The following is a 22,902-nucleotide window of genomic DNA, read 5'->3' as shown; positions in this document are numbered from 1 at the left end:
AGAACTTGGAAATGCTCTCAATGGCATTTATTGGATTTGGTTACTTTAACTCATTCCACATGTTATGGTTCTATTTCTTTGTCCTATACACATTCTTACTTCCTTAGAAATTATGTGCCCTTTGCTATGCAGAAAAATATGGAAAAGTTAGATTTACAACTTGTTTAGAACAATTCTGTCACTTGTCTTTGTTTTGCCTATTTACTTAATGAAAGCCATTATTAATTAGTATGTGCAAGGACTAAGGGCACCTAACAAATATTAAAGGATTATATGTTACAATGACACTTTATACCTGCAATGTGTTTAACTGCACACATTCACAGAGACAACTGCTCTGAGACCTAAGTTTATATATACTATAAACTATTACTTATTTGTGTATAGGAGATAAACAGTTACTCTGTTTATCATAAATAAATAGAGAAAGAGAAAGAAAGACAAAGAGACAATTCTTAGAAGTAGAAGCATTTCATACAATTGTATTAGGGTAGTGTTATTCACAATCCAATAGCAGGTGGTCATAATCATTGTTAAAAAAACAAAACAAAAAAAAACAACTGAGAAACTGTACATATTAAAGATACTTATTGTTTTATGTATCTGTAGACCTCTGTAAGTATGTACTGGGTCACAAAGAAAAACATGTTTCTTATTGAGGTTTGCGGTAGAAATAGTTTGAAAAGCACTGTATTAAAATATTCTTAAAAAAAAAAAGAAAATCACTATATTATTAAGTGTGTTTGTGATGTGATGGTATCCTTCATAGCATTCTTTCTCTCACTCCAGAGCTTTTCACCTCTTGCCTTTCACTTATTCTACAAATGTTTACTCAGCAACTGCTATATGTCGGTTGGGGGTCAGGTATGGGAGAGAGAAAAAGGCAAAGTTACTTTTGGAAATTTCTACCTATTATCCTACTGATACAAGGTTTCAACTAAAAGCTTAAAAAGAAGCTAACACTGAATGAATTAAACTGTTCGTAACTTACTGTGCCTCTTGATGGCCGTGAAAACATTAAGAGGAATGTGTCAAAAACTTCCAGGAATAAGCCTTCACAGGATGTTAAGCTTCTTGTGGCTTCTCATCAATGTCTGGAGAGAGATCCAGTATGAAATCTGTAACTGAGATAGCAATTCTCTAAAGGTGTATTTATTTTCATCTACTTTGTTAATTTCTTCTTTCCTAAGCTTTTTGGCAAGAAAATAATTTTTTTCAGCAACCAAGATTTGGGTCCTGGCTGTAAAACTTCCCTCTCAGAATTACTTTTTTCTGGAGGGACCAATTTTTTTGATTTGAAAATATATGATATTTATGTATTTGGTAGAAGGTTGAAATGAGATTTTTTACATTTTAAAAAATGGTAAAATACTTTCTTTAAATGGTATTTTACTTGGAAAACTAAATATGCTGTCCCCACCCCAAGAAGCCAACCTATTCTGGTGCTTAATACTAACCACAAAATAATCTAGAGTTTTAATTCTCCTGCTACTTAAATCTCTAATATTAAGCAAGCCTTAGTATAAAGTTTTACATTGTAATTACGTTTTTATTTCCTCACTCTTTCCCTCCCCACCTCATATATTTTAAAAATGGCATGTAATATGTTTTAAGATGATGACATTTCAATTTAGAAATGCTTCTGATGTATGTTATTCTATGATGAAGTAATTTTCTGCATGTATAAAGATTTTAAAAATGATGGCTTCTGTGCTTTAAAACAACAGAGTACCCTTTAGAAATAACAGCAAGAAAGAATAGTATTATTTTTCTCTTCTCTGATCTTTTTGACAGATTCAATAAATGTTATGGTTTCTAGTGATCATTAGCTACTTTCAAAATCAGACCAATTACCCTAACAAGTGTGATATAGCAGCAAAAATTCAGATTTTGTTATTTTTTCAATTATGAGTTTTAAAGTTTAAATGCTATTATTAGTATTTTAGTTCATTAGATCACTGCTCATGGTAGGCTGATGACTAAGACTCATACACATTTTCAAGAAATAGAAGAAAACTAAATGAGTTGTCATGTATTTTTAAGAAAATAAACTCAAATTATTAGGTAATTAAGATAATTAATTGGTTTATAACTATACTGAAAAATTTTTTGTGATAAAATGATAATTTTTTCCAGTCAATCAAGATTATCTAGGTTTGGCTATGGACAGTGCATGCTGGAGCTGGCTCATATCTTACGTTCACTGATGTCATGTTAGTAGCTTGACATTAGTCACAGCAGGAGTATTTATACCACAGAAGGAAGAGGCTCCCTTTCCATTTTTAAGATCTGTTAAACATTTCCCAGTACACCATTATTATTCCTTTAAAATACAATTCAATTTTGTTCATAAGTATCTTACTTGAAGATCTAAATCAATGATGTTTTTTGTATAAATTGTTCTGGAAAAAGATTTACATGTTTCCATTAGTTAATAGTAATGGAAATGTTAGACTTTCACTGTGAAGGGATAAATATGTGAGGCCTTATTCACAGAGAAGTTCTTCCTTTCTTTTGAGGAAGTCGTACCCTATTCAGAATAAACTGTTCAAAATTTGGATTTTTATCTAAAAGTAAAGGTATCCCATTTTTAACTCAATCCACACTTATGAAGCAAAATACCTAGACTTCAAAGAGAACCTAACAGATTTTAACTTTCTGTCAAAAATGTCTATGATTTAATGATAAAAGGTTAATTAAAAATATTTTGTGAAGTACGAAATAAACAATTTTATTAGACGAACTCATTTATTTGACACATTAAATTAGGCAAAGAAAAATATATGCAACTGCATAAAAAGAATCACATTCTCATACTACTTGAACATACAGCAGTGGTCAAAAATAATGAATTGTGGAATGGATCCCAGGATTTAATGCAAAAAACACCCTGTACAGAAAAACTTCAGGCTTCTAACTTCACTGAATCCAATACTAAACGTGCTTCCTTATATTCCTCAGTTTCTTCCAAGTCTTTTTCACTCTCCTGAAATGAAATATAATAAAAATTAGATTTCTCCTTCTCAAACTTCAGTGCTCTGTTATTTACTCAAATATTACAAACCATCAATATAAAGAGCTCAAAAAGTAAAACAAAAGGATTCCAAACCTCATCTAAATTTTGTACAATTTCACAGATTTCTCAGTTTTCTTCTTTCTTTATAGGTAACAGAAAAAACAACAGGTTTTGTTGTTTCACTGTATAGCATTCTCACAGAGTGTGAAAAACGGGGTCATCTAGACTATCAGCATTCAATATCTAAATAAAACACCAGAAAAATTAAAAAAAAACTTATTCTCATTTTGTCAACCGGTCACCATACGAAAAGGATTATTAATGGCCTAAAAATAAAAATGCTTTACTAAAATTGTTACATATATGATAACATTCAGACCATAATAATCCTCCCAACTACCCACAATGACAAAGAAGGCTAGTGGTGTCACACCAGAGATAAGTATAATCTTTGAATTAGAAAACCAAACTGTCTGCTTATTAATGAGTATTATGTATCATACTACAAGGAAACAAAATACTAACATCTTTTATTTTTTGATACTTAAAGACTGAGTTCTTCCTTGATACTTTATACATAAAGCTCTTTCTAATATATATTATTATGCTAAAAGACTAATGAAATAATATCATCTAAGTTATTCTGCATATGAACTTTTGTTTAATTTTTACTTAAGTAAAGCTATGATCAGTTATTTGTGTCAGGGTAATAAAAGTTGGAGATGTACAAATAGTTACAGAGCAGAGGGAATAAAATATGTGTATTTCTTTAATATGAAAACTTAAAGCAAAAGGAGACTTTGCTTAACTCAGACTATAGGCAAACCTCTATATTACATCTAAACATGTCTCTGTTCTATGTTACTAAGTATAAGCTCTTTGAGGGTAGAAATATTGTTGAATACATCCATACACATAAATATATCATCCAAAGACAGTATTATTTTTTTCAAGCAATTTCTATTACTTTTTCAGCTGCTAGATTCACGAGAGAAAAAAGCATTTAAATTGTCAGGAAATAAAAATGGTGCTTCTGTCTCAGTATTTTAATATAGTAATTATTTCCTGCTTTCATCTATCTTTTATTTCAAAACCACAGCTTTATTTTTGGCTGTTAAGGAGAGTTATCCTGACTTTGAAGGGTTCCTATAGATAAATATGGAGTTCTGTGTCAAAATTAAAGTAAAATGTGAACATATCTCTCTTTGTTTTTTCTTACAGATTTAGTCCTAATATTATTTTGGTGGGAAAACGAATGTCATTCTTTTTCAAAGAATACATACAATCACCCTGAGAAAGCCTCGCAAGATTTTTGTTACAGAAGGCACATCTATGAATGATGAGACAGCTAGCAGCTAGTTAATATTAGCTCGAGAAACAGAAACATAAAATGAGATTAGTAAAGGAAATATTAGAATTCACCAAATTATCATCAAACAGCAAAAACAACTGGCTTGAATATAGTATTATGTAGTTATCTCTGTTAAGAAATAAGAGGACTGGGTCGCCTGGGTGGCGCAGTCGATAAGCGTCTGCCTTCGGCTCAGGGCGTGATCCCAGAGTTCTGGGATCGAGCCCCACATCAGGCTTCTCCGCTAGGAGCCTGCTTCTTCCTCTCCCACTCCCCCTGCTTGTGTTCCCTCTCTCACTGGCTGTCTCTCTCTGTCAAATAAATAAATAAATAAAATCTTTAAAAAAAAAAAAAAAGAGGACTTTTGTTTTTACAATCTTTTATAAAATGATTCTGCCACTGTATCACAAGGCATTTATACTAGGAAGTATGATAACAGTGTTATCCAGCTCCAAGTTAATATGAAAAGATTGCCTATATTACAAAGTGTTTTTTCCTCTCAAACTGAATAAGGTTTGATTCTAAAAGAATTCCAGATCCTTTTCATAAGGGCCCAAATTCACTTGAAACATTTGGATCTTTTAAAATTTTAAACAGTCTACTTATCTTTAATGTGCCAAAAAAAGATCTTTATGTATAAATACTAAATATTTCAAGATACTGCTGGACAATGTTAGTGCCCTGAATATCTACCATAATAACTCAAATATACTTAACTAAGTTTAAATAAACGGAATAAACATGCTGGTTATAGTCCTTCTACTGGAGGCTAATTAAAACACAATTTAATCTCTATTAATTACTTTAAAATATACTGGTACACAGGGCAAGTGAACAAAAAATGTCCCTAACTACTTTACAGCATTGAATACTTAAGATTCTGGACTTCCATGTATTAGACGGAAAGAGTATTTAAACAGAACACAGAGAAGAATTTACTTACTAGTAACTGCAGAAGATCAGTATGTGCAGCTTCCAACCTGCGCTGGCAATCTGGGATCATCATCCGGGACTCTTGCAGGATCTCTGCCTATAATGAAAATCTCTGTGAGACAAGCAGAGATAGCAGAACTTACGCGTTTAGCTCACACCTCTGTAAATATTTAAAATGAGTTAGAGGAATCAGGAAAAAATTATAGGTATGTTAAATAGTTCAATATTTTTAAAAAGCAGTTCAATATTTTAATTTAAATTGTGATTATTAGACGTTAGAAAGAATGACTATCATACTGTAAAATATTCTAAGTACAAGTTTTAAATCATTTAGTAATCACCTTCTCATGCTAAGTGAAAATTAACTGGAAAAGCTTTTCATAGAGCATTTATTTAAAAAGCCTATTTAAAATAAACTATTTTTCCCGCTGTCACAAAGCACCTTTATCCAAAATGGGATCAGCTGGTTATATAAATATCTCCTGCATCTTCTGAGTAATAAAGAAAAACAGTGTTCAGATAATATCACATGGAGATAATTACTGCATGAAAAAAGTTATTGAGTTATTGATCACATCGTGTGCACACTGCAGGAGGTTCTCACTGAAAGACAGAGGTAAAGAAAAATGAAAAGCAAAGACCAGCAGGTTCATATTTTTGATGCTTATCATGCATAAAAAGTTATTACTTATCCTTGTGCTTCATTTTAGGAGAGAGATTATTCTCCCCATGCACTTTGAGCCAAATTACCAACCTGGCACCCCTCTGAATCTAACTTCTGCCTATACCTCCTGAAGACAGACACAACAGAATTAAACCCAAGAATATTTATTCAGGAGAGTATTTCTGGACTTAAAATACATCATTCAAAGCTGAACTGTAAAATATCAAATCATAAAAGAAAAAATCAAATCAATCACCGAGAAACCAATCAGTAGGAGGGTAAATAAATTAGTGTCAGATGTCCCTCAAATCAGTCTTTTTCCTAAAGTGGTAGGAAGCTTTATATCCTTAAACTATTCTCAGAGACACAAAGATCATTTAAACATTCATCTCCAAAAAACAGTGTTTGGTCAAATACCTTTGGTTAAATGGGTACAAATTCCGGACTTCTACTAATAAGCTTTATTACCTACCTCATATAAAATAAAAAGGAAAGACATAACTTAATGGTAATCATATTATATTTTAATAGAAACTTTAGTAAGTCCTTTTCCTTCTTCCTTTCCCTAATAGTTTTGTCATAACTCACACTGTAAACAAAAATCAGAAGCGTAATAAACAAGGATGCTCTCTATCCACGTCTATTTTCTCAGGTGAAAACCTACTGTTGAACCTCTTTTACTAACAGGACACTGGCTGAAAACTTTAGACACAGGATCATGACTTTACCTCACTGCTAATCACTGTTTTTATGTATTATTATTATTTTTTAAAGATTTTATTTATTTATTCGACAGAGATAGAGACAGCCAGCGAGAGAGGGAACACAAGCAGGGGGAGTGGGAGAGGAAGAAGCAGGCTCATAGCGGAGGAGCCTGATGCGGGGCTCGATCCCATAACGCCGGGATCACGCCCTGAGCCGAAGGCAGACGCTTAACCGCTGTGCCAGCCAGGTGCCCCAATGTATTATTTTTCCCGCTGTCACAAAGCACCTTTATCTGGTTAGTATGAATACATGTGAAAAATCAGTGATAGGCACATTTCACTGGATACATGATTCATATTTCTTCCTTATGGACTTCCCTCAAGAACAGCTTATAGGAATTAAAACAAGATGAGATGAATACAAAGAATAAGATCAAAAGTATAAGTCGAAATGTATATGTGTAAGAAGTTTTTTGAAAGCTTTAGTATTGTCAGTGAAATGAACTTTAAGTAATGTTGCCCAAAATAACTTCTATTCATTATTATTCTACCCATTATTATTGAGCAAGAATCCTCATTTATCTATCAAAACAGGACTATGACGTAACTAGTGCCAAATATCAGTCTCTCCCATATACCAGCCCCAATTCATTCAATAAGCTTACTATGTATCTATAGGATGCCAGGCACAAGGGATGCAAAGATGAATAAAAGGTTTCTGTCTTCCATTCCAGTATAGGAGTATAAACATGAAAATAAACATTTGACATAGCTTCAAGAAGACTATGCCACTGGCAGCCAAAGGCATACAGTAGTACACTGATGACTACGATGCGGAATCCATAAACCACATCTCTATCAAGGCCATTGTTACTTTACCTCGTAACAGTGAATTACAACTGTCAGGAATAATTTTAAAAGACCTTATATAAGGTGTGATTATATAGGAAAGAAACCCCTCAAAATACCTGAACTAAAGTAAATGAGTATTATCATTCAAAGTGTTCCCCTTGGGAAGGAGTCACTCGAATGGAGCCTCTGTTTAAAATATCTGAATAAATCCTCAGTTTATTCTAATGCTGATTACGACCAGACTGAGTTTAAGTCAGGATCTTGGCACAGATTGGGACATACAAGGAACCTTAGGTAACACAAGAAGATGTGGTTCTACTCATGTCTTACTGTTTTTAAAACAAGTTATGATTTTTTGGGGGGAAAGTTATTCAGGTAAAATGGAAGTCTGGGGAGGCTTAGCCAAGGCTCAAATTGTATCAATGATAAATTACAAACTAAAATCTGATCAATTACCTTTATAATCAGACGTATATAAGTTAGAAGGGAAAAGCCCTAATTGGCAGATTTTCATTTTTTTGCAGAAGAGTTCTGTGAAATAATCTGGCCAATGTTAAGCTGTTTTGCTACTGCTCAATTGAGATAAGATTTCTAGCTTCTTTAATGATCCATTCACCCAGGGCTGGCTATAGCTAAAATAATATACAAGCACTCAAATATTGGACATTGGCTGCCTCTGGAACCAATGGTAACTGCATTAGTTTGCCAAACTGAGCTTTATAGTAGTTCAGAGATTACTGTAACAATCGTTAAATCTCCTTTTACACAGAGGTAAAATAGTAATATGCTAATAAACATGTTAAGAAATCCATCTGAAGAGAGAGAGACAGAGAGAAAATGGTAACTATGTAAGGTGATGGATCTGTCAAGTAGCCTGGTTATGGTCAATATTTCACAAAGTATACATTTATCAAATCATCAAGTTGCACAACTTAAATACACACAATTTTAGACTGTCAACTATACCTCAGTAAAGCAGGGGAAAAAAGATAAAGACACTCTGACTGAGAAACAAATGAAGAATCAGAGTCAGAAGGGACCTAAAGTGGTCATCTACTGTAGGCTCCTCAATTTACAAATGAGAAAGTTGAGTCTCAGAGTAACTAGCTAGTTGATAGCGTCTGAGTTAAAACCCATGACTCTGATTTCAACTCAAGCATATGAACGAGTGATAGTGGTAGCCAGACTCTAAGAAGGCCTCCAATGATCCTCCTTTTGTATCACTGCCTCCCACACTACATTTGGGTTGGGCCTGTGACCAATAGAATGTGGCAGACAATGGCTTTCTAGAACTTAAGACTTGAGGCTAAGTCTTTTGAAGCCTAATAGTTTCTACATGGGCCTCTTGAAATGCCTACATTTTGGAAACGCTTCTCTCAGGACTCAGTTGTCACACTGTGAGATGCTCTGAAGGATGGATGGAAGGAAGACAGGAAGAAAGGAAGGATGGAAGGAAGGAATTTGACTTGTGTTTTGTGGTTATTGCTGAATGACTAAGGATATATAATGAATTCCATGAGTAAAAAATAGTCTGGGCCCTTAAACCTTAAGATGTCAATAATTACTTAAAGTATAAATGGTCTAAATCCACCAGTTCAAAGACAGAGATTCATAGATTGGACCCAAATATATGCTGCCTACAAGAAACCCACTTCAAACAAAATGAAACAGAGAGTTGAAAAAAAAAAAGGATGAAAAAAGACGTACCAAGCAAACATTTAAAAAATAAAAGAGTGGCTATATTAATAATGGATAGACTTCAGAGTAAAAAAATATATTAGAGACCAAGAGGAATGTTACATAATAATAAAATGATCAATTTACCAAGAAAAAAACATGGTGATCCCTAAATGTGGATGCACTAAGCAAGAGAGTTTTGAAATACATAACACAAAAACTGATAAAGCTAAAAGGAGAGAGATAAAACCACACAAGCTGAGGATTTCAATACCTCACTCCGGTACAAGTGGTAGAAGTATGAGACCAAGAAAATCAGCAAAGATATAAAAGAATGAATAATGCCATCAACCAGTAAGATCTAAATGACATTTATAGAACACTAGGCCTAAGAAAGGAACATACAAATACTTTTCAAGCACCCGTGAAACCTTCATGGCAGGGGGACCTGGGCGGCTCAGTTGATTAAGCGTCTGACTTTTGGTTTCAGCTCAGGTCATGATCTCATGGGCTGTGGGTCGAGCCCCATGTTGAGCTCCCTGCTCAGTGTGGAGACTGCTTGAAAGATTCTCTCCCTCTGCCCCTCCCCCTACTTACATGTGCACACACGCTCTCTCTCAAATAAATAAATCTTAAAAAAAAAAAAAAAAAGAAACATTCATTGCAGTATACCATAGCCTAGGTCAAACAACAACAACAACAAAACAAACAAAAATCTCAACAAATGTAAATATTAAATAAAATAACTGAAATAATACATAGGGCATGTATGACTATAATGAAAAACAACATACTTGTAAATAACCCATGAGTCAATAAGGAAGTCTCAAAAGAAAAAGAAATACAGAGATAAATGAGAATGAAAATATAGCATGTCAAATGTAGGATTCAGTTAAAGCAGTGCTGAGAGGGAAATATACAGCAGTAGATGCTTATGGTAGGAAAGAGCAAGGATGTCAATATAAAAATCTAAGTTCTTACATCACAAACCTAGAAAAAGAAGAGCAAAACAAACCCAAAACAAGCAGAAGGGAATAATAAAAATTAGATGAGAAATCAGTGACAGAAAAAAAAATTGATGAAACAAAGAGCTGAGTTTTTAAAAAACTGATAAATTTCTATTAAGACTGACAAAGTGAGAAGGCACAAATCACTACTATCAGTAACAAAAAAAGATCTTATCTCCATAGATCTTGAAAGCATTAAAGGAAACAAATAGAGAACTGATTTAAAATGGTGGAAAACCATGCCAGCATTACCTTGATTCCAAATGCAGACAGAGACCCCGCTAAAAAGGAAAATTACACACCAATATCCCCGATGAACATGGATGCAAAAATTCTCAACAAAATACTAGCAATTGAAAGAAAAAAAATACCATGAACAATTTTATAATACTGTTCATAATACTGTTCATATAAAACTGCTCATGGATTCACCATGTAGTTCTTAAGAAACTAACCAACTCCTTGAAAATTACAAAGCACCAAAACTCAATGATAACCTGAACCGTTCTACAATCATGAAAGGAATTGAATGTGTAATTAAAAAGATCATGAAATAAAACTCTCCAAGCCTTGATGGTTCCATTGGACAATTTTATCAAATATTTAAAGAATGGAAACTAAATTTACACAAATCCTTCAAGAAAGAGAACAGGGAACATGTTCTGATTAATTTTATGAGTGGAGCATTAACCTGATACCAGAACCACACAAAGACAGTATAAAAAGAGAAAACTGCAGACCACAAACTTAGATGCAAAATCCTCAACAAAGTATTAATAAATTGAATCCAGCAATGTATGAAAAGAATTATATACCACAATCAAGTGATCAAGCAGGTATAATACAAGACTGGTTCAACATTTAAAAATCAGTCCATGTAATCCACAATATCGATAGGCCAAAGAAGAAAATGCATATGGTCTTATCAAATGAGACAGAAAAAGCATGTGACAAAACCCAAAATACTCATTCATGACAGAAACACTCAGCAAACTAGGAATAAAGAACTTCCTCAACTTAAAAAACACTATTTACCAAAAATGTACAGCTAACATTTTATACTTAATGGTAAAAGACTGAATGCTATCTCCCTAAGATTGGGAATAGGTGAGATGTCCACTCTCACCACTCTTATTCAACACAGTACTGTAAGCCTTAGCCAGAACAATCAGGTAAGAAAAAGAAATGACATACAGGTCGAAAAGAAATATACTGTCTCTATTTACAAATGATGATTGTCTATGTAGAAAACCAAAAGGAATCTACAAAAAACTCTTAGAAACTAGAGAGTTCGGCAAGGTCACAGGTTATAGGATCAACACACAAAAAAATAAATGCACTTCCATATCTAATAGCAAAATATGTATGTGGACCCAAAACTAAAAACAATACAATTTACAACGTTTTCAAAGAAAATGAAATACTCAGGTATAAATCTAACAAAACATGCAGCATCAGTATGTTGAAAATTACAAAATGCTGACAAAAGAAGTCAGACCTAAATAAACTGGAAAGACCTGATATAGTAAAGACATCAATTCTCTCCGAATTGATACATATGTTTTGTTTTGTTTTTTAAAGCAGGCTCCATGCCCAGTGTGGAGCCCAATAATGGGGCTTGAACTCATGACTGTGAGATCAAAACCTGAGCTGAGACCAAGAGTCAGATGCTTAACCGACTGAGCCACCCAGGTGCCCCCAAATTGACATATAGGTTCAATGCAATTCCTATCAAAATCTTAGCAAGATGTTTTATAGACATTGGCAAAATTATTTTAAAATTTTTATGTTAAGGCAAAGGAAGTAGAATAGCTAAAACAATAAAAAAAAGAAAATGAGAGAACTCACTCTCTCACAATTAAAGCTTTCTTTATAGCTACAGTAATCAAGACAATGTGGTATTGGTAAATGAATACATCCAGGTTAATGGATCAAAAGAGAGAAACCAAAAATAGACCCACACAAATATGTCCAATGGGTTTTTAACAAAGGTACAAAAGCAATTCAATGGCGGAAGGATAACCTTTTCGACAAACATTGCTGGAGGAACGAGGCTCCTCTAGGTAAGAAGATGAATCAATGAATCTCAAACTAAACCTCACCCCTTAAATACAAATTAATTCAAGACTGATGAAAGCCTTAAATGTAAGACATAAAACCACAGACATTTTAGAAAAAAATATAAAATCTTCGGGACCTAGAACTAGGCACAAAGGCCTTAGACTTGAGACCAAAAGTATAATTCACAAAAGGAAGTATTAGCCATAAATTAGATGTTCTCAAAATTAAAAACTGTTGCTCAGGGAAAGACCCTACTAGGATGCTAAAAAGACAAATTACAGACTAAGAAAAAATATTTGCAAACCACATATCCATCAAAGGGCATTTATCTAGAATATACAAAGAACTCTCAAGACTCAAAAGTGGAAAAACAAAGAATCCCATTAAAAAGTGGACAGAAGATGGCTCAGTCAGTACAGCATGCAACTCTTTATCTCTGGGTTGTGATTTCAAGCCCCATGTTGGGTGTAGAGATTACTTTAAAAAATAAAATCTTAGGGGCACCTGGCTGGCTCAGTTGGAAGAGTGTGTGACTTGATCTCAGGGTCGTGAGTTCAAGCCCCACACTGGGTGTGGAGATTACTTACATAAATAAAAAACTTTAAAAAGGGGGGGCAGAAGACATGAACAGACATTTCACTGAAGAGGAATACAGACATAAATAAGGAAATGAGAAGATGTTCAACATTAATTAAAAGCACAATCAGATATCGCTATACATCTACCATGTAGGTAATGGCTAAATGCTCAAATAAAAAATAGTGCTAACACCAAAGGCTAGTGAGGATGTAGAGAAATCAAATCATTCACACATCACTGGTGGGAATGTAAAATAGTATAGCCACTCTGGCAAAGAGTTTGGCAGTTTCTCTTAAAACAAAAAATGTACTAATACAACACAGCAACTTCTTGGGCTTTTATCCCAGTAAAATGAAAATTTATGTTCATGCAAAAATTGTCTATGAATGTTCATAGCAGTTTTTTCTGTAAGAGCCCCAAACTGGAAACAATCCTTGTGTTCTTCAATGGTTACACTGTGATATATCCATACCATGGAATACTACTCAGCAATAATAAGGAATAAAGCTGATACACTCAGTGACTTCAGTGGACCTCAAGGGAATTATGCTAAGTGGAAAAAGTCACTTTCAAAAGGTTACATACTGTATGATTCTTCAAAGAGTATTAATTAGCTAAGAACTCAGGGGTGGAGAAGCCAGGGGCTACAAAGACGCAGCACAAAACAGTTTTCTGTGGAATAGTTTTCCATCTTGACTGTCATGGTAGTTAGACATTCTACACGTGATAGAATCGTATGGGACTATATATATAAACACACAATATATATACAGATACACACAAATGAGTCCATGTGTAACTACTGAAATATAAATAAGCTCTGTGGTGTACCAATGTCAATTTCATGGTCTGGATACTATAATTATAATTATATAAGATACTAACATTGTAGGAGGAATAGTGAGGGGTATATGTGACCTCCCTGAACATTTACTGCAACTTCCTATAAATCTGTAACAAAAGTAAATCTGTAACAAAACACAAGTGTATAAATAGAGCACCATTTATAAACCTGAGTACAGGTAACAAAATACAATAATATTGCACCACTACAAGTTATTTTAAATAATATTTTTATTATTGATAAAAGAAATATGGTGTTTCTTACAGAATCAGTCTTTTGAAAGACACCTGGTAAAATTCCTCTTTTAAACTGAAGCTCCTAAAGGGGATCCCTCTTACACTGTTGGTGGGAATGCAAGTTGGTACAGCCACTTTGGAAAACAGTGTGGAGGTCCCTTAAAAAGTTAAAAATTGAGCTACCCTATGATTCAGCAATTGCACTACTGGGTATTTACCCCAAAGATACAGACGTAGTGAAGAGAAGGGCCATATGCACCCCAATGTTCATAGCAACATTGTCCACAATAGCTAAATCGTGGAAGGAGCCGAGATGCCCTTCAACAGATGACTGGATTAAGAAGATGTGGTCCAGGGGCGCCTGGGTGGCACAGCGGTTAAGCGTCTGCCTTCGGCTCAGGGCGTGATCCCGGCGTTATGGGATCGAGCCCCACATCAGGCTCCTCCGCTATGAGCCTGCTTCTTCCTCTCCCACTCCCCCTGCTTGTGTTTCCTCTCTCGCTGGCTGTCTCTATCTCTGTCAAATAAATAAATAAAATCTTTAAAAAAAAAAAAAAAAAAAAAAAGAAGATGTGGTCCATATATACAATGGAATATTACTCAGCCATCAGAAAAAACGATTACACAACATTTGCAGCAACATGGACAGGGCTAGAGGAGATAATGCTAAGTGAAATAAGTCAAGCAGAGAAAGAGAATTATCATATGGTTTCACTCATTTATGGAACATAAGAAATAGGAAGATCGGTAGGAGAAGGAAGGGAAGAATGAAGGGGGGGTAAACAGAAGGGGGAATGAACCATAAGAGACTATGGACTCTGGGAAACAAACTGAGGCCTTCAGAGGCGAGGGGGGTGGGGGATTGGGACAGGCCAGTGATGGGTATTAAGGAGGGCACATATTGCATGGTGCACTGGGTGTTACATGCAAATAATGAATCATGGAACATTGCATCAAAAACTGGGGATGTACTGTATGGTGACTAATATAACAAAATAAAAATTATTAACAGTGAAAAAACCCAAAAAACTGAAGCTCCCTATTGTTTTCTACATACTTAGAGAAAAAAAAAATTTCCCCTTCATTTTTAGGAAAAAGAAATATCCAATTGTGAATGTTAACTCCTGTTTCAAGTAAATCACAAAAAGATGTGTATCTTTCTCAAAAAGAAAATTTTCACAACACTGCAATTATATGTAATAACTGTAAATCCTTATTGGGAAAATTGTACCAATTTGACTTTTTAATGTTACTTCTGGAAAATAAGAGATGAGTCATGCCTCAGGTGAAATAAGAGGGTTATGTTTGATTATCACTGTTAATCATTTCTGTGGCAGATTAGGTTTAAAAAAAACAAAAGACCAGAATACCTTTACTGGTGGAGGGCAAAATCCTCTGTACCTATCTCTAATTGGGATGAGGAGAGTAGAAAAGAAGAGGGATATCATTAGCAGAGGATTAAAATCAATTTGGGCAGTATTTGAAGGTTATGTTATATTGTTTAGCCCAAAAAGAAAAGGACAGCAGAAAAACTCTTTGGCTGACTGGTATTTTGGCCTCTTAGGGTCTTCTGCCTAGTTACTTAATTTACAAGAACCAAAATTAGGCCTAATCTAGGAAAGACCAATTTTGACAACCAAATAGGTAAGAAGTTTGGTAGGGACTGACAGTATAATAAATGTGTTATTACTTTTTTAAAAAGATTTGTTTATTTATTAGAGAGAGAGAGGGTGTGGGGGAGGGGGGAAGAGGGCAAGAGAGAATCCCGAGCAGACTCCCCACAGAGGTCAGAGCCCAATGTGGGGCTCGATCTCATGACCTTGGGCTTACAACCCTGAGATCACGACCTGAACCAAAACCAGGAGTTGGACACTTAACTGACTGTGCCACCCAGGCACCCCAAAAATGTGTTCAGAAGATCCATGAAAGCCAGAGCAAAATGGATCCACATGAGATAAGAGCCATGTTAATGAGAAGTGGTTAAGGAAGGGATTTAGCTCAGAAGAGGAGGAAATACAGGAGATGAGTAAAGAACCCACAAAACACAGCACTTGGCTTCCTTGATATCTTCTATGAGGGGCACAGCATATGTAAAGAAACTATTACCAACATTAAAGTCCCAGGCAAATAGGAATAAAGCAGTGTTTTGGGCAAAGCAACTCTTGTTGCATATAATAAAAAACATGAATGGCTGGCCACAGTATAGCTAAGCTAGGGAAAGGAAATTGAGAAAAACATGTAGGTTGGGTTAAAGAAAGGTTTCATGAGACAAATAAAACTGCAACTGACAAATGTATACACTACAGGTTAACAATAGCAGTGAACGAAGATTTATTGTTCTGTAATTAGATATGGGATAGTATTTTTGAATAAAAGTGATAGGTTGACTAGATATTTAAGAAATCATGTTATAAACCATGACCACAATGACAAAAGAGAGAATTTTAACATGGCTGAGTGTAGAAAGGATTTTTTTAAAGATTTATTTTATTTGAGAGAGAAAAAGAGTGCGCATGTGCACATGAGTGGTGGGGCGGGTCAGAGGGAGAGAATATTTAAGCGGACTTCCCTCAATGAGCATGGAGCTAGAGGCGGGGCTCAATCCCACCAGCCATGAGATCACAACATGCACTAAATCCAAATGTTGAATGCTTAAATGACTGAGCCACCCAGGACCCCTGGAAAGGATTTTTAAACAAAAATTTTCCCCCTTTCACATCTGCATATGTAGTCAATGATAATGTAGTTAAGTGGCTAGTACTTTTAAATAACAATTAGAACAGAAGATTCCATGAAGAGTTAATCCTTACCTATAAAGTAATGACTTTATTGAAAGATGATCAATATATAAATATTAAAATAAAAGATTCTCTGATCATCTGTGACATTATTTGTAGAATTTTATTTAGAAAGAGAACACATTTATTCTCCACTCCAGTAACTTACAACTTCTATTCTAGCTATACAGCTGTGTTTTAATACATTACTGGTGATTAGAAGAACAGGGCAAAGAAAAAACTGAGGTCAGGAATTACATATCTGGGAAAATAAGCCTGCTTAAGAAGATCCTGGAAGAAATAAACTCACATACTATGTCATACTATTTCTTACTAGATGTTGGAAAATAACAGAGGACATTAAAGTAAGAGAGGGGCAAGAGTGATATAAATATTTATACAAGTACATATTTTATTTTTATTTTTTATTTATTTATTTATTTATTTATTTATTTTTTTAAAGATTTTATTTATTTATGTGACAGAGAGACAGCCAGTGAGAGAGGGAACACAGCAGGGGGAGTGGGAGAGGAAGAAGCAGGCTCCCAGCCGAGGAGCCCGATGTGGGGCTCGATCCTGGAACGCCGGGATCACGCCCTGAGCCGAAGGCAGGTGCTTAACGACTGCGCTACCCAGGCGCCCCAAGTACATATTTTAAAAAGCATTTAACCATCATTATTTTAAGAATAAAAAAAATAGTATTCCATATGTAAATCCTTATGAAGGAAGAACAGTTAGTTCATAGCGGTCAATAGATCAGCGGACATACTGTATCTACAAACCCTCCCTCAGTTTAAGAAAATCTTAAACACAAATGTCCTCTGCTATACCACACATAGAGGAAAGCATGTTCTCCCAGAACTCAAAATTAACGTTTTCCCCCTGAACAGTTTCTTTCAGATAACACTGTGTTGCTTTTGCAACACAGATAGCAAATGCCTACAGAAAAATCCATTTTAAGTGATTAACACTGTTGAATGAAGTCTGGGTTGAGTGTTCGCTATTATCATTTGTAACATAATTTATATGATTAAAACCACTGTGAGTTCACAAGGTCCTGATTTAAAAAAGAAGTCTTGGGGCGCCTGGGTGGCGCAGTCGTTAAGTGTCTGCCTTCGGCTCAGGGCGTGATCCCGGTGTTATGGGATCGAGCCCCACATCAGGCTCCTCCACTAGGAGCCTGCTTCTTCCCGTCCCACTCCCCCTGCTTGTGTTCCCTCTCTCGCTGGCTGTCTCTATCTCTGTCGAATAAATAAATAAAATCTTTAAAATAAAAAAAAATAAAAAAGAAGTCTTGAGATATAATCCGTTTAGGCTTGTTTATACTCTCCTTTTTCTTGGTGTCATCGGAATTTTATATTCTACATGCACTGCACACTGGATTTTAAGTAAAGGAGTAAGTGATCTGATGTACCATTTTCGAGATCAATCTGGCTGTTGTGGTGGGAGGGAATGGAGGTTTCAAGAGACAAAGAGGTGTGCTGACTAGGAGGCTTTTGCAATAGTGTGGGCAAAAGATGAGAGTGGATTGGATTAGGGGTAGTGGTAGTAGGGAAAGAANNNGAGGGAAAAAAAACAGGACTTGTGGATATTAGATGTGGTTATTAGAAAGAGAGAGAAGCATCAAGAGATCCACTAAATTTTTGGTTTTAGGTATCTGGATGACTGGAGATATCATTTACTGAAGGGGGATAACAAGAGAAGGAACAGATTTTTGTTTTGGGAAAGTGGGTTAGCTTGAGGGAAGACCAAGATTTTTATTTTGGACACGCAAGGGAATATGCCAAGTAGATGATTAGTTGAATATATGTATGTCTGGAATGGACAAGCCCAGAGATACAAATTGGGAGACACTGGCACTAGAATGAATGCCAAGTAAGTAGGGACTCTCGTTTTTTTGTTTCTGTTTTGTTGTTCTTTTTAATGCCATGCCTAAAAGAATGCCTAGAACAGTATTTGGCAAGTAGCAGGGGATTCAATAAATATCTGTTGAGTGAATAAATGAGTGGACATAAAAATGGTGAAGTTATATGATGGTACGAACTTCAGACCTAAAGATTGCGGGTAGAACTCTTGAAGGTGAAAACACACACACACACACACACACACACACACACACGGTGGGGGGAGACGAGTACAAGGGAGGGAGAGAGAGAGTTTCAGCAAAGAAGACTGAGGAATGGTAGTGAAACAGGAGGAAAACCAGGAGGCTATTAGTGTAGCAAAGATGATAATATAAAAAAATGCTTCAAGGGAAGTGGTTACTTGTGTCAAATGCTGTTGAGGTTATGTAAGATGAGGACAAAAATGTGAAAATAATGTCACTGATTGATTTAACAAGGGTTAGGGAAAGTAATCTATTCAAACAGGAAGGAAGGTAGTCCAGGTACAGATGCAGATATAGGCTGAAAGATTTTGTGGTGGGAAAAGGCAAGTTCTCAATAGCTTCTATTTTCTCAAGGAATTATGAAACAAGTGTCAGCCAATACTGACTATTCAGTAAATGCTCTGACAGGCATAAATAAGATGTTATAGGAGAACAGAGGAGGGATATCTATCTCAGTGTTGCGGCAGAAGGTAGGAGATGTCTAAAAGATAAAGAGGAATTTATAAGGAAAGGGTAGGTAGGAGAAGTAGGAAGAGCATCTCACACACATGCAGTATGTCAGAGGCAAAGGAAAAGAGCATGTTCGGGAAACAAAAAGGCAGGACCTAAAAGGTCCAGGGAGGGAACAGCAAGAGATAAGGTTGGATAAGCAGGTACCAAAATCAAGAAGAGCCTTGTATGCAGTACTAAGAAAACTGAAATTTGTCATGAGGATAATCAGAAGCCACTGAAAGTGTAATATATGTATTTATTTTGGTGGCCTTCACATCAGTTTGGGGAAAATATTTGTAAATTTAATATACAAGTACATTTAACATAAGATTAGGCCATTTATATATTAAATATTTTTAAGTTTTTTCTTTTTTTTTTTAAAGTAATCTCTACTAACTATATGGGTGGGGCTAAAACTCAGAACGCTGAGATCAAGAGTCTCATGCTTTTCTGAATAAGCCAGACAGGTGCCTCTATTTTTTAATTTAATACTTAAAATCGAGAGGCAGGATAGCTTAATGGATAAGAGTACAAATTTTAGACCCAGAACTCCTGTATTGAAACCCTAGCTATACTGCTTGGTGGTTACATGACCATGGGCAAACTATGTAACCTGTGTTTCCATATTTTTAAAAGGATGTTTAATAGTAAAGAAGAAAATAATAGCATCTTCTTAAAGGGCTGTTAATATATTAGTTAACATGGTATTCTGTAAATGTTTGCTATTATTATTAAAGATATAATTTACCTGCTTTTTAATGGCATAATTTTCACCATCTTCAGCTTTCATTTTTTCGATCTTTTCTTCTTGTTGTTTTGCTTCTTTTTCATACATCATTTTTTCTTTGACCAATCTATAAATAAACCAAAAATGGTTCCAAGAATTAACTTTCTCTCTAGCAAACAGACCATGGGAAACAAAGGAAATGTAAATATAAAACATACTTAAAATACCAAAGTATGCATATTAGATGGGGAGGAAGAGAGGAGGAAAGAAAAATACTTTAGCCATAGATATAAATCAGATCCTCCAGCCCTTAAGTCCTATACCTGTCTAAAGCAAGTACAATCTTCAAAGCATGAAATTCTTAAATTTTTAATTAAAAACATGTTCCACTATAATAATTGTATTTACAATGTAAAAACACTCCAAATTATTATGTACTAACATCTTGCCTTTTAATTAATATTTATTTTCTAAACTTTTATATATGTACTTGAAACATAATGGAAAAAGCTCAGCTTACTGGAAAAAAAGTCAGTATACTGCATGCCAAGCCCAAAATAAAGAAAGATTACATTATCTTCAACAATAAAATTGTTTAACAAGTATTTACTATTTACTTAATTTTATGCCTGACCTTCCTTGTGTGAGGGACTGGGGTAGATAATTTAGACACGATTCTCTTAGGGACAAATAGCGGAAACAAATATTTATTTACTAAAGCAAGAAAAGGTACTGATAAAGATTGGGGAGATTTTCAACAATAAATTGGAAGAGAGAAATACAAAGTTCTACTGATCATTCCTCAGATAACCAAAGTGCAATTAATGATAATAGCTCAATCTCCTCTGATCCTGGTTTATCAAAGTTTTAATATAAACCAAAAATGTAGTTCAAGAAAACACTAACACTGATATACACAATATCTAAAAAGCAGAATAAAGAGCTTTCAGAGTCCACATATATTAAAAATAGCTTTCTCCATCTGGCTTGCTTACTAATTTCTAGACCTATGTTGCTGGGATGGAATTTAAAAATCATATTAGAGAATGGCTTTTGTCTCATTTGCAATGAAGATTTTTAGGTATACTTCAAAACATGATTTTTTTAGAAAAGATTTTATTTATTTTAGATAGAGAAAGAGTGTGCGCGTGCCAAGGAAGGAAAAGAAGGGGTAAGAATCTCAAGCACCACGCAGGGCAATGAATATAAACAAATAACAGGGGATACTCAAGAAACAAATAATAAGGGAAATAAAAGTACTTGGGAAAGTACTATTTTTGGTTACCTGAGGAGAAAACCCCTAATGATCTGGGGTAGGGGGAGGTCAGCTGGGGATTAATTTTTTTTTTGAGCTTTTACATTTGAGTTTATTCTTCATTTGACTTTTAAAACATTTCTACAGCTGAATATTAATACAAAAAACAACACCAAGTAGTGAGTTATGATTATAGTCCTTCACCCATTCACTACTACATATAAAATGCTAACAGTCAGTGTTATCCACTGGCCTCATTAAGAGGACTGACACTGAACACCACCGTAGGATGATATTCATCATCCTCATATGCTTCTCCATTGTAATGGTGCCATCTTTCTTGATTTGGATCAAAGTTCACCAGTTTTTTTCAATTTTGAATAATTTTAAAGTTTGCTAGTTATTCTTTTAGCAATATTTTCTAAATTTTCTGGAATAAAGCAAATTCAATTAGAAAGACAACAAAATGTATCTAATAGTTGTAACTCTCTAAGCATTGTTCTCTTTGCAAATTTTGCAAATGCTATTAGTTAAAATAACAAGTACAAATATAAGTCATAATTTATTATATTTTAAAGGCATAATTAACTGAAAATATTGTCTATTAGTATTAAAAGCCCACACCCAGAGAGAGACATACCAATTTCAAAATCTGGTCACTTTCAGTAGTCAGACAAATACATGAGAGGAAATTACAAAAATAAAAGCAATAGAAAAGGATAGACATAAGAAGGAGAAAGGAGAAACTTAAAGAAATAACCATCATTAGGGGAGTGATAAATCAAGTAACTTAAACTTTTAATTATATAAGAAAGCATTAATATGATTTTTAAATACGTAGTCTGATGTTTTCCAAATTATTCCATGGTATACAAGTGGTCAAGTAAGCTTAAAAAACACTGCTTGCTGGGGCACCTGGGTGGCTCAGTCAATTAAGCATCTGACTCTTGATTTTGGCTCAGGTCTTGACCTCGGGGTTGTAAGACTAAGCCCTGCGTGGGGCTCTGCAATGGCGAGGAGCCTGCTTAAGGTTCTCTCCCTCTCCTTCTCCCTCTGCTCCTCCCCCCAAAAAAACAAAAAACAAAAAAACCCAAAAAATGTGTGTTCTTGCATTTTCAAATGGCATATTCTATAAATATCAATTAGATCCAGTGATTTGATGGTATTGGTCAATTTTTTATATCCTTGCTGTATTTCTATTTGTCCTGTTACAAAGACAAGAGTGCACATGCACACGCTCTCTAAAAAACAAAACAAAGCAAAAACACCACTTCGGGCCAAATATTTAAGATTTAGGATTTGTATTTGCATATTAAAAGATCCCAAGAAGTCCTGTAGTAAGGAAATCAATTTAACTTTGTTAAACTGCAAGATTACTTGAGGCAAAAAAAAAAAGACTTTTCTCCACTCAGCATTTTCCAGAACAGCTGCCCCTCAACAGAAGTCTGAGAAGTAGGTTGAAGAAATCTGTGAACTACACAGATTTGTATACAACACATTTAAACATAGCGTTCATAAAATTGTAAATAAAATAAAAGTTTTGGGGATATCAAGAATTTAGAGATAATGAGATTAAAAAGTTTTAGCTTAATTTGTCTTGATTTTATAGTTTTTCTTATT

The 22,902-nt window shown here is 34.7% G+C and overlaps 1 protein-coding gene across 1 annotated transcript in view; it reads right to left on the bottom strand.

The window, feature by feature from the left end:
* Nucleotides 1-2,729: 2,729 nt before the first annotated feature.
* Nucleotides 2,730-22,902, bottom strand: part of TBCA (tubulin folding cofactor A) — a 101,278-nt gene continuing 81,105 nt past the window's right edge. Inside the window, exons 2-4 of the mRNA XM_008691261.2 lie at nt 20,049-20,154; nt 5,311-5,397; nt 2,730-2,986 (exon numbers count right to left, since the gene is read on the bottom strand). Coding sequence (XP_008689483.1) covers nt 2,906-2,986; nt 5,311-5,397; nt 20,049-20,154 — 274 coding nt within the window. The 3' untranslated portion in view covers nt 2,730-2,905. The remainder of the gene's footprint in view (nt 2,987-5,310; nt 5,398-20,048; nt 20,155-22,902) is intronic.

This window comes from Ursus maritimus, unplaced genomic scaffold (genome assembly GCF_017311325.1).
Source record: "Ursus maritimus isolate PB19 unplaced genomic scaffold, ASM1731132v1 scaffold_5, whole genome shotgun sequence".
In the NCBI taxonomy this organism is placed as follows: Eukaryota; Metazoa; Chordata; class Mammalia; order Carnivora; family Ursidae; genus Ursus; species Ursus maritimus.
Note: the sequence above shows the minus strand (reverse complement) of the source record. Positions and strands in the feature narration are given on the sequence as shown.